The sequence below is a fragment of the Lolium perenne genome, chromosome 3, assembly GCF_019359855.2.
Source record: "Lolium perenne isolate Kyuss_39 chromosome 3, Kyuss_2.0, whole genome shotgun sequence".
NCBI classification, from domain to species: Eukaryota; Viridiplantae; Streptophyta; class Magnoliopsida; order Poales; family Poaceae; genus Lolium; species Lolium perenne.
Genome location: NC_067246.2, coordinates 314,222,236 through 314,235,798, shown reverse-complemented (window position 1 = coordinate 314,235,798; position 13,563 = coordinate 314,222,236). Strand labels below are relative to the sequence as shown.

General features: G+C 45.7%; 1 protein-coding gene across 1 annotated transcript; it reads left to right on the top strand.

The window, feature by feature from the left end:
* The first annotated feature begins 10,319 nt into the window (after positions 1-10,319).
* On the top strand, positions 10,320-13,563 carry LOC127345520 (thiamine pyrophosphokinase 1). Its single transcript, XM_051372003.1, has 6 exons — positions 10,320-10,578; positions 10,687-10,783; positions 11,730-11,802; positions 12,628-12,729; positions 12,826-13,075; positions 13,154-13,563. Exons 1-6 carry the CDS (start codon positions 10,431-10,433, stop codon positions 13,273-13,275), a joined length of 792 nt encoding a protein of 263 aa, XP_051227963.1. The 5' UTR covers positions 10,320-10,430; the 3' UTR covers positions 13,276-13,563.

Genomic DNA, 13,563 nt, shown 5'->3' with positions numbered 1-13,563 from the left:
GTAATGGTGAATTTTTGGAACACCAGAGGACATGATAGGTAAGAGTTGATGACTGATCAGCACTGCTGCTATAGAAGAAGATCACATTGAGGACCGATAGTGTTCTTGCACTACAAAATCCACGATCTAGCCCGATGCAACAAACTCATGGCAGCCAACCTTGGATCGCCGCTGACAGCAACGACAACAATAGTTGGGCCGCTGCTGATGACAACGACACCAATAGCTAGGCGGTGTGGGTCGCCGATGAACCCACTTGACGGATATCGACCATGATATCTATGCATATTCACAACTTGTGGAGTGTTTAGGTGGTTCGGCGGAGGCGGGTTCGTCTTCGGCCAGCACCGCGGTTTTGGGGCCGGCGTGGTAGTTGAAGCAGTGGCTCCGGTCTTTCGCCACCGTCTGTTGCGTTGATGTGTGGTGTCGATCTGGTTGGTCGTCGACCCGTGTGGAGCGCAACTTCGGGGCTGGCGTGTGGTGTCATGTTGTAATGGTTTTTGGCCAGTTTTTCTCATAAACGGGTCAAACTCTTTTCTCCAATATTAATGAAAGACAAAGCTTTTGCCTCGTTTAAAAAAAACAGAAAACTAAACTGATCTACTCATATATAGTGTTTTAGTCTATTAGCTTTTCAAACGTGTAACCTGAATGGGCTCAACTGCTACTGTACTCGGTAAAAAATATAAAGGTATGCATCTTTATTTCGTTTCTTTATGGTGATTTTATATTTATTAACATATTGTTGTAAAAAAATTCAGTGTATAATATTAAAGTGATGCATATGTTATGGATAATTACTTGAAGATATGTTTTAATTATGCAGATCAAATGACTAAAGAAGACAATTAAAAAACATGAATAGGAGAAAATGCGACCAACTTCTTCGATGGTGTCAAATATGAGAAGTGTTATCACATATGATTCGCTGGAGCACTCGAGTTTTTGTTTCTCCTGGTGCAACGCACGGGCACTTTAACTAGTTAACCTAAATAGACACTCCTCCATGGTATGTGATTGTTAGACGGCACCCGAGGATTCGGTTAGCCATGGCTTGAGAAAGCAAAACTGGGGAGGAGTGTCACCATAATAAAACTAAAATAAAAAGGCACTCCTTCATGGTATGAGATTGTTGGCAGGCACCCGAGGATTCGGTTAGCCATGGTTTGTGAAAGAAAGGTTGGAAGGAGTGCCACCCAAAAATAAAAAATTTTCATGGGAGCCGCTCTTTGAAGGTTTGTCTGGCAAGGGGGTTAGAGTGCCCACTACCATTCGTTGACAACAACAAACACCTCTCAAAATTCTACTTGTATGCTCTCTTTATGTTTTCAAAACCAAAACTCTAGCACAAATATAGCAATCAATGCTTCCCTCTGCGAAGGGCCTTTCTTTTACTTTTATGTTGAGTCAGTTCACCTATTTCTCTCCATCTCAAGAAGCAAACACTTGTGTGAACTGTGCATTGATTCCTACATACTTGCATATTGCACTTGTTATATTGCTTTGCATTGACGACTATCATTGAGATATACATGTTATAAGTTGAAAGCAACCGCTGAAACTTAATCTTCCTTTGTGTTGCTTCAATATCTTTACTTTGAATTATTGCTTTATGAGTTAACTCTTATGCAAGACTTATTGATGCTTGTCTTGAAAGTACTATTCATGAAAAGTCTTTGCCATATGATTCATTTGTTTACTCATGTCATTCACCATTGTTTTGATCGCTGCATTCATTACATATGCTTACAATAGTATGATCAAGGTTATGATGGCATGTCACTCCAGAAATTATCTTTGTTATCGTTTACCTGCTCGGGATGAGCAGAAACTAAGCTTGGGGATGCTGATACGTCTCCGACGTATCGATAATTTCTTATGTTCCATGCCACATTATTGATGATATCTACATGTTTTATGCATACTTTATGTCATATTTATGCGTTTTCCGGAACTAACCTATTGACAAGATGCCGAAGGGCCGCCTCGTTTTCTCGCTGTTTTTGGTTTCAGAAATCCTAGTAAGGAAATATTCTCGGAATCGGACGAAATCAACGCCCAGCATCTTAGGATTGCATGAAGCTTCCAGAACACCCGAGAGTCGCCAGAGGGGGGCCACAGGCCCACCAGATGATAGGCCGGCGCGGCCCAGGCCTTGGCCGCGCCGCCTTACTGTGTCGCCGCCTCGTCTACCCTCCGACTCCGCCTCTTCGCCTATATAAAGGTCCCTGACCTAAATCTTCGATACGGAAAAAGCCACGGTACGAGAAACCTTCCAGAGCCGCCGCCATCGCGAAGCCAAGATCTGGGGGACAAGGTCTCTGTTCCGGCACGCCGCCGGGACGGGGAAGTGCCCCCGGAAGGCTTCTCCATCGACACCGCTGCCATCTCCACCGCCATCTTCATCAACACTGTTGTCTCCCATGAGGAGGGAGTAGTTCTCCATCGAGGCTCGGGGCTGTACCGGTAGCTATGTGGTTCATCTCTCTCCTATGTACTTTAATACAATAATCTCATGAGCTGCCTTACATGATTGAGATTCATATGATGATGCTTGTAATCTAGATGTCATTATGCTAGTCAAGTGGATTTTACTTATGTGATCTCCGGAAACTCCTTGTCCCACGTGTGTAAAGGTGACAGTGTGTGCACCGTGTGGGTCTCTTAGGCTATATTTCACAGAATACTTATTCATTGTTATGAATGGCATAATGAAGTGCTTATTTATATCCCTTTATGATTGCAATGTGTTTTGTATCACAATTTATCTGTGTGCTACTCTAGTGATGTTATTAAAGTAGTTTATTCCTCCTGCACGGTGTAATGGTGACAGTGTGTGCATCGTGTAGTACTTGGCGTAGGCTATGATTGTGATCTCTTGTAGATTATGAAGTTAACTATTACTATGATGGTATTGATGTGATCTATTCCTCCTTTCGTAGTGTGAAGGTGACAGTGTGCATGCTATGTTAGTACTTGGTTTGGTTATGTTGATCTATCATGCACTCTAAGGTTATTTAAATATGAACATCGAATATTGTGGAGCTTGTTAACTCCGGCATTGAGGGTTCGTGTAATCCTACACAGTTAGTGGTGTTCATCATCCAACAAGAGAGTGTAGAGTCTAGCATCTATCTATTTATTCTGTTATGTGATCAATGTTGAGAGTGTCCACTAGTGAAAGTATGATCCCTAGGCCTTGTTCCTAAATACTGCTATCGCTGCTTGTTTACTGTTTTATCGTTTTCTACCGCCTCGCAATATTACCACCATCAACTACACGCCAAATAGCACTTTTCTCAAGCGCCGTTACTACTGCTCATATACATTCATACCACTTGTATTTCACTATCTCTTCGCCGAACTAGTGCACCTATTAGGTGTGTTGGGGACACAAGAGACTTCTTGCTTTGTGGTTGCAGGGTTGCATGAGAGGGATATCTTTGACCTCTTCCTCCCTGAGTTCGATAAACCTTGGGTGATCCATTTAAGGGAAACTTGCTGCTGTTCTACAAACCTCTGCTCTTGGAGGCCCAACACTGTCTACAAGAATAGAAGCACCCGTAGACATCAATCTGCACCTCCTTAGAATTTTTCTCAGTGTTGAAAGTTGATTCTTTGTTTGGCCTTCCTACATCTGGCAGCACATCATAGTCAGTCGTGAGTCTTGACGCCATGTATTCTGCTTGCATCCCGAAAGTTTCTGACAATCGATGAAAATCCTTATCGCACTTATCGGCTAGCGCAAAGCTCCCTTTGACTGTGATTGGTCCCTTAGGTCCAGGCATCCTCCACAACAGGTACGTGTAATGTGGTACCGCCATAAACCTAGCATATGCTGGGCATCCCAACAAAGCGTGGTACTGTGATGGGAAATCCACGACTTCGAATTCCAGCCTCTCTATTCTGTAGTTTTCTCGGGTCCCAAACTGAACGTCGAGATTAATCTTCCCCAGCGGATAACTTGGCTTCTCCGGTGTGATATCATGGAATCGCGTGTCAGTTGGTTTTAGGTTTGCTAGGGATATGTTCATCTTCCTTAGTGTATCTGCATACATAAGGTTTAAACTGCTGCCACCATCTATGAACACTCGAGATACGTCGAATCCTGCAATTACTGCTGGTAAGATAAGTGCTGATTGCCCTGGTCGAGGAACTTGCTGTGGATGATCCGCTATTGTGAAGCCAATATCTTGCCCTGACCAGTTAAGATACTCGACTGTTGGTGGAGGCATCTTTTCTGCCATGAACACCTGTCGCGAGATTACTTTCTGAGCTCTATTGGATGGCCTGCCTTTCTGAATCATCGAGACCGCTCCGTTAGAGTTGGGATCAACATAAGGCGGTGGTGCAGGTGCTGCCGCTATTCTAAGCTGATGTCGATTTTCGTCCGTAATCGCGGAAGGAGGTGGCAACTGAATCTCACTCCTGGGTCCTTGAGGATTTCTGTGCGCTGCCTGAGCATTAGCATGCCTTGCCCACCTTAACATTGCCTGGAAATTTCGGCAATCCTTTTGCAAGTGTCCTGACTGTCTTTTTTCCGTTATTGTCGAGATAAAAATGCATCTGACATGGCCCGTTCATCATCTCTTCGGGGGACACAAAAGGTCTCTGGAACCTTGACCCGGTATTTTGCCTGTTGTTTCGAGAGTCATCTCTATTGTCGCCTCGCTGCTCGTTGCTCCTATGGTAATCATCTCTGTTGTTTCCTCCGGCGCTTGCTCGGAAGCCAGCCGAAATTTGCCCACGAGCATCATAACTTGAGTACTGCCGAGGAAATCGTCGCCTACTTTGATAATTTCGGCCACGGTCCTCCTCTGGTGACCTATGCCGTTTGTTGTGAACAGCATCTTCTCCATCTGCCCATCTGTTTGCTATCTCCATTAATGCGGATACTGTCTTTGGATTGGTCCTCCCCAAATCCTCGACAAAATCTCCTCGCCTGATTCCTGCGACAAACGCATCTATTGCTCTCTCGTCAGATATATTCTCTGCCGAGTTTTTAATGATATTCCACCTTTGGATGTATTTTCTCATTGGTTCGTCTGGCTTTTGTCGACACGCCCTCAATTCCTCTAGCGATGCAGGTTTTTTGCAGGTGGACCGGAAATTCTTGACGAATACGTCCTCGAAGCTATCCCAGCTGTCGATAGATCCTGGAGGAAGTTTCTTTATCCAAGATCGCGCGGCTCCACTCAAATGCACCTGGATGCTTTGCATAGCTGTTGCTCTGGTCCCTCCTGTGAGCTTCACCGTATCGAGGTAATCAACTAGCCAATCCTCTGGATCTTGCAGGCCGTCGAATTTCTTGAAGTTATCAGGCAACTTAAATCCCGAAGGGACTCGAGTTTTTCGGACTCTCCTCGTGAAGCATGGCAATCCGCACATATCCTCGTCGTTTAGTTCTGGGGAATGCCGATGTTCCCTTCTACTTTGTCGTGCTCTGTCCACCCTTGCTTGTGCTGCTGTGTCTCTTGCTCACTTGTTCCTTCGGGAGCTGCTGCTGCCGCAGGTCGTGGACTATTTTGCCTTGCTGTTCCTTCGGGAGGTGTTGATGCAAACGCCGTTCCCATGGCTCCAACTCCTGCCATTGCCATGTTGTACAGTGCCTCCATTGGATCTCCTGGAGGTGGCCTGGATGCAAGGATAAAAGCCTGTGTCGCCATATACCCAGCTTCTGGTGTTTTGGGGATGATGTTCCCTCTCGTGTCTATCGACATAAAAGACACGTCGAGGTTTTGAACCAAGTGCTCTCTTTCTCCTTCAGGTATGTTTTGCAACCTTGATCTTGCTCTGTTCCGAGCTTCCCTGTGGCTATCTCCCGAAGTTCCAGATTGTCGGCTTAACTCCGCTCTTCGCCTGCTTGATGCGGAGGCTGCCTCCTTTCTTCTGTTCAGAGCAGCTGTCTGTTTTTCCAATTCCCTTGCAGCTCGTGCGAGCCTATATTGATATGCTTGCAACTCTTGTGGTGTGGCTGTTGTAGCCATTGGTTCTGAGCCATCCATAGCTCTTGTGGCTCTATCCCATGCTGCTTGCGGGAGTTGAACTCTATCACGAGGCTCAGGTCCAACATATTTGTTGCCTAGACCTCGTCGTAAATCAGAGGGATCGACGTATGGATTTCCCAAATCGTCGAAAGCCTCAGATGTTTCCTCCTGATCGCGGCTTGGCTCTCCGATGACATAAATCTGATGGTACTTTGTATTCAGATCTGTGCTGGGTTTGGTGACACCATCATAAAGATTGGTGAAGACCTTGCCCACTGTAGTGGATTTGTCGATGAAGTTGAAGCTGTCGACACTGCTCGAGTCATCGCTTATATAGGAGTCCGCGGATGACTCGAAGGACATGTCGCTGAAGATCTTGGCGAGCTTTTCGCTTGCCCTGGTGCTGATGAAGCGTGGCGATGAAGTCTCTTCTTCGCTTGACTCGATTGACGATGTTGAGTTCGAAAAATCGGAATCAACCGCCGACAATCCCGACGAGATCGGAATTTCGAGACGATACGCTCCCTCTTTCTCGACGCGAAAGTGGAATCTTCCGAACGTCATCTCCATAGGCTCCTCCAGATACGCATATGCATCCAAACGGGAGGGCGGGTGAGGAACAAAATCGACAGGACCAGTTGCGATCTGTTTACCTCGATCCATCGCGTTGCTTGCAGTTGATGAAGTCGACGATCTTGAACGTGCCATCGAGATCAGATCCTTGACGCCTCTAATTCCCACAGACGGCGCCAATTGACAAGGGATTAACTTGTCAATGCCTACGGGTTGTAGATTAGGGTTTAGTTGGAAGTAGAGGGCAAGTAGATCTCGAAGGTTTCAGCCGAAAAGTACTCGACGATTGTGAAAACTAGGGTTTGTGAGACAATGATTCGATGCTTTCTTTGTCCCTCGACTCCCCCTTATATAGGAGGTGGAGCCGAGGGTTTCGTATTGTACAAGTTACAGAGTCCGGGAGGGTTTCCAACTCATCCCGCAAGATTACAAATATTATCTCCTAATACAACTCTAGCTTTCCTTAATAACAACTTGGGCTTCCGATTCTTCTTATTCTTCGAGTCGTGGGCCTTCAGTAAACCCCGGGTACTATCTTCGGCATGCCCATTGGGGATGCCTATGTCACCCGGTCTGCCGGCCTCCAGACCGGCGGGCCCGGCGTGCGGTCCGGTCGACCGGGCGCCAACCGGGCGCCAACCGGAGGAGCTCCTGGACGAGGCAAAGTGTCCCCCGGTCGGGATCCGGTCTACCGTCCGGTCTGGACCAGCAGGTCCGGTCCCTGGCCCGGTCCGACCGGCCTCTGCACCGGACAGTCCAGTCAGTGGTCCGGTTGACCGGGTTTGTCGGGAGAAACGATGAGGTGGCAAGTGACCAACGGCCATATTTCGAAGAACACTATAAATAGGCCTTCTCCTACCTCTGAACAGTTAGGCACTACACTACAAGCTGTTCTTGAGCTCTCTCTCTTTTACTCCATTACTAGAAACACCAAAAGCCTCCGATCTCCCTCCTCCTCCACCCAAACTCAAATCCCTCCGGGGAAACGTTAGAGGAGGACCCGATCTACAGTTCTACCAAGCCAAATCTCATTCCCCCTTGTATTCATCGAGAAGCTTGCTTCCTAGGGTTCCTTGGAAACCCTAGGTGGGCAAGAGGAGTCCGGAAGCATCCGGGCTGTGGATTTGCTCCGGGCAAGATTGTGAAGGTTTGGAGGCTACCTCAAAGTCTACCACAAGTGAGCGAGCTATTCCTTCGTGGGATAGGCTCCGGAGAATAGGGTGAGCCTTCGTGGCGTGGGGAATCCTTCGTGGGACCTCCACCCCTCCAAACGTGACGTACCTTCTTGCAAAGGAAGGGAACACGGGAATACATCCTCGTCTCCGCGTGCTATCGGTTATCTCTAACCGAACTCCTTACTTGTGATTTAACTGTCTGTGAGAGCCTTCGTGCTCGAGTTAGTTGTATCCTCATATAGGTTGCTTCACCTAGTTTGCATTAGGCTCACCTTTATATTTCGCAAAGCCTAATATTGCAAAGAAAGAATTAAAATCTGTAGAAACCTATTCACCCCCCCCCCCCTCTAGGTTTACCATCTCTATACTTTCATAGAGAAAATAGCCAAAACACGTCAATTCTTGTGGACATCAAATGCGGGGTCTCACACCACCTTCCAATCACAAATGCGGACTAAACTTGTGTATACACTTAGAGAAATAATTAGTTCGCACAATAGCTCCAGTATCATTGTTAGCAAAAATAATGGTTAAGGGTAAAATACCCTTACAATCTCCGCCTTTTTTGTTAACGATGACAAACCAAGCTAGAGTCAAATAAAGGTATTATGATGAGCTTAAAAAACTGTTTCCATAGAAGATATTAGACAAGCTCCTCATAATGTATGCATTTGGAGAATTTGCGTTTAAAAGCAAAGTGCATAAAATATATGAGAAGTTCCCCCAATATCTTTAGGAAACAAACATGGAATAGACAAGGTAAAGCAAGGATATCCAGAGACTGCATATATGGAACATGGGGGCATGTGAACCCACTTTTTGAAAAGTTCCGTTTGTGATCTCAAAACATGTTTTAAAAATCGAAACACAAAATGATTTCCCAGATGATCTCAAATATGTGCCCTGGAAATGAGTTTCGTGACGAAAAAATATTTTATTTTGTCTCGGCAAAAAAGTGAAATTTTGCAGGGCTATGTAGCAGTATATATGTGACGTATTTTGTCTTTTTTAGATTCTGAAATAAAAAAGTGGTTTCTCCGCGAAAACTTTCTACGCACACATGGAACATGCGTACGTACCCGAATATTTTTATTTCAGAATTTTTTAACATTTGGAAAATGCATTTCCAACTAGGATTCACATGCACCCAGGTTCAAACCGGACTTTTCCGGATATCCAAGCATATAGGTGTGAGCACTTGGGAGCCATCGTTGTCCCAGCGAAAACGATTCATTCGAACTTTTCCCCAAGACATGCAAGATGGTGCTTTAAAGTTCGTGGTACAAGACCACAAAAAACGGGTGGCAACAAAACTGCCAATTTTTACATTCCCACTCCCTCGGATCGTTCTAAATTGACAAGGTCTAGGCATAGAGGAAGAAACTATGTATGTAGTAACGATGCGTCAATTAAACATGACCACGTGGAGTTGACGCGAGAGAACATTGCGAACACACAGGTCCAACCAAATAGCCTAGAACCCTTTTTTTGCGAAACATAGTACAGATGCAGACGTTCACAAATGCACGCATGCACACCCTACCCCTATGAGTACTTCCGAGAAACTGGTTCATGAACTTGATCCGACGGGTCTTGATCTTGACAAAGTCACCACATGCGCCTCGTTGTCGACGGGAACGTCGCCTCCCATTAAAGAATATTGCGCCTTTTTTCGAGGGTACACACCAAATCCTTATAGAAGGAGAGCAAATGTTTTTACAAGAACCGACACTAAGATGCGAACATCGAAGCCGACGACTCCCCACACACACGCTAGCCCTACTCTCGCGACATCCTTGCTCTTTCTCCCACTTTGGCCAACTTCCACGGGGCAAACTCCTCCTTAATTCTTGCCACTAGCTGTTGCACATTGAATTGTTGAGCAGCGTTGTTGAAAACTCTCGCGTTTCTTTGTTTCCAAAGCATCCATGACGTGAGAATGACCAAGGAATCGAAACCTCGCATGTCCTTTTTGTGCACGAACTCCCTCGCAGCATCCCACCAGGCCTGGAGCGAGCTATCCAGTGTCGGCTCCAGGATGTTCAGCCCTGCTGCCTTCAAACACCCGAACCAAGTCTGATGAGCGTACGGGCACTGCATCAGGATTTGATCTACCGAGTCCACCTCTTGCGGACATGTGAAGCAAATAGACGTATGCTCCTGCAAACCGTGCCATCGCCGCCTGTCCAAAGTCCAGAGCTGGTACCTTAGCGCTAGCCAGCAGAAGATTTTACATTTGAGCGCCGCAATGGAGCGCCAAAGCGGCTCATGCATCTTAAAATCCACCTCTCCCTAGCACAGTAGCCGGTATGTTTCCTTGGCTGTGTACGTCCTATTGACAGCGCAAATCTACGAGAAAGAATAATTCGCTTTTATGAGATATTAAAGTATTAAATCTAGGGGTCGAACTCTCGTGGGGCTTGGGTGCATGGTTGGTTGTCAACCCTTTCTCTTTCAAGCTATTCCCGATTCTCCGGATCTACGGCGCACGCGCGGGCCACGTCTACCACCCTTCGTCTCAACTACCTCCTCTCCTCTCCACAAAGCCAAGAGCCTCCACGCGCTCCAAACTTTCTGCCCAACAACACAAGTACACGTCCTTCTCGCATCTCCTGTTGCCTTTCTCTTCTCCTCTCTTCAGCTCCCCACCGACCCCGCCGTCCCCGCCACGCCACCTCCCCGACGACCGCCCGCCATGCCGCTCCCGACGATGACTCACTCCTCCTCCTTCCTCCTCCCCTCCCCTCCGCCCCCGCCCGCCGACCCCGCCGACGCCGTCTCCTACGCCGTCGTCGTCCTCAACCAGCGCCTCCCCCGCTTCGCGCCCCTCGTCTGGACCCGCGGTAACGAATGCTTCCTCTACCTCCCCCTCCCCACCTTTCCCTGCCATTATTCTTCGCTCTTCTCTCTCCATCCCGCGCGAAACTGATGTCGCCTCGTTCCCTGAGCAGCGCAGCTGCGGGTGTGCGCCGACGGGGGCGCCAACCGGGTGTTCGACGGCATGCCGGACCTGCTCCCGGGCGAGGACCCCGACGAGATCCGCGAGAGGTGATTCAAACTCTCCCTCCTGCCTGCTTCTCCTTTAATTACTTCCATGCTCCTCTGGTCCTCTGCTTACGCTTGGCCCCTCTGTTTCTGTTTGACTCCGACTCTCTAAACATTAGTAGTGCACATCACGTGCTTGTTGGAATGCACCGGGGATACCACTCAATCTTATTTTACCTCTACGCCTTGCTCTTGTGTGGAAGCAGAGAGTAAATGTTGGCATGCCCTTGGTTGAACCCGGGTTCCTTTCCCGTAGTGCTGCTTCTCGCCGTGCTTTCTTTTGGCATGGTGTGCGGCTCCCTTTTGTTTTTGCAGTGCATTGTAATTGGTAACATAACTGCTTAGTGAAAAACTCCAAGCCAACCCAAATGCTTTGCGTGCATGTGTTCAAGAAAAAATATCAGAGTATTTTGAGCCAAGAAAGGTTCAGTACTTCACTATCAGTCTATTCCCTCCTAAACATAAGCCATTTTGGGACTTGTATTTAGTATTTACAAACCGGGGAAGTAACAAATCTTCGCTATTTGCATTGGATGTAGTCCCTGCCATTTTTAAATAGCTAATGCACATTTTCAATTCATAAAAATTGAAAAATACTACTGTATTACAGTTCAACTCTGCTTGGGTTATCCATGCATTTATATATGTAATGATGGACAGTTGTTTCTGAAAGAAAGCGGTTCTTACCAGAGGGATTGTCAGATTAATGCATATAATGGCACTGAACTACTATGCATAGTTATCAGCAGAAACATCATGCATTATTTATGATCATTTTAAGCAACCTGTATCCATCAAAGGAACATATTTATTTGTTCACCATGTCAACATAGTTGGTAAGAAATTTAAAAACTTGTTTATTGGTAGTCGGGAAATAGGTTTAATACAGTTTTATTTGTTGGGTGTGTGTATGTGATGATTTCATTGACTTGTCCTTACCTTCCTGCAGGTACAAGCCCGATGCTATCAAGGGAGATATGGACTCTATAAGGCCAGAAGTGAAGGAATACTATTCCAATCTGGTAACTGCTTTTAAACTCCTTTTTTGCATTACCTTGCTGAGAATGAGACGCTGAGGCTGGATAACTGAACCAACAATCATAATGCATACAACCATGTTATTGAGAAAGATATCATGCATCGCGAAAATAAACAAGCAGAAAGTTGTCATTATGTTGGCCATCCTGGTCCACGTGAATATGTTTCTTCTCTTTTGGTCCATTGCATGCTGTTAGCCATAATTGGATATCAGAACTTCATGTCTATTAGCTAGAGGCCATCTTGGTCCACATGAATATGTTTGTTCTCTTTTGGACCATTGAATGCTGTTAGCTACTACTATAATTGAATATCAGAAGTTCAGTACTTCATGTATTCTAGCTAGATGACTCTTTTCAATGACAGCAATGTGGGAAATAAATCTATTTTCCTGTGTGAAATCAAAGTGCTGAAATAATTACAATAAATAGGCCTGTAATTATTTTCAAATCCTCCAAGAAAACCAGAAAGGGAAATTATTCCTTGTTTAATTGTATTTGGCATGGTCAGTCATACCCCCAGTGGTGCACCACTTTGTACATGGACATGTTTTGGAGTGGCACCACTGTAAACTTATTGTATGTGCATATTTGATTTGACCTGTCTCTTGCTTTTTTCCTTACTCTTTTGAGAGAGGCGATACAAAGTTCAACGCTATGTCGCTATGCCTGTCCCTTTGTTCTGGATATTTGTATTCTGTATATGAATTTTTCTTTGTTAAAATTAGCCATTGAGGCCTTGACATTGGAAGTCCTTTTGCTGACTTGCAACAAAATGATGTAGTAACAACCTTCTTTGACCAATTGCAGGGTGCCAAAATAATCGATGAATCGCATGATCAGGACACTACAGACCTGCACAAATGCATATCGTTCATCACCACAAATCCACCTGACCCCGACAATTCTAATGTACTGAACATCAATTAATCAAATCATCTATTATCATTGTTTACTCTAGATAAGTTTATGTAACACCAGCTTTACAGATGTTTTGTCTGACTGCAGCTGTGCATTCTTGTTCTTGGCGCACTTGGAGGAAGGTTCGACCATGAGATGGGCAACATCAATGTATTATATCGCTTCTCAAGCATCAAGATCATCCTCCTGTCAGACGACTCCTCGATCTTTCTGCTCCCAAAGACGCACAGTCACGAGATCCATGTTGATCCATCGATCGAGGGTCCTCATTGTGGATTGATCCCCATGGGCGCACCGTCAAGTAGCACTACCACTACAGGGCTCCGGTGGAATTTAGGTACAAGCATCTAACTCGCAACCTGTTTTTTCGTATGCCCACAGAAATCTGATTGTCTCTGCTAAAATTTGTCTACAGATAACACCAGCATGAGCTACGGTGGATTGGTAAGCACATCAAACATTGTGGACGAGGAGAAAGTAACGGTGACTTCTGATTCTGAATTGATTTGGACAATATCGCTTCGGAAACATGCTTAAATTGTACTATATTGTACAGTAGACTATGGTCCAATTTTTGGCTCGTCAAATGCGTGAACAAAGTCAGCAATTGTTACCGTGATATGATGATGTTCCGTTTCATTGGAAATCTGGCGTCAGTAACCTGAAGAGATGGGTGTCCACGTATTTTAGCGCCTTGTTTTTGTATCTGTGCATTTCATATTGTGAAAATGCAACAAGTTGTTACATTATTGTTCAAGCTATCGGCATTGAACTAGTCCATTCTTTGGATATGTACTCTGAAGTTCTATGCATGTCTTAGAGAAA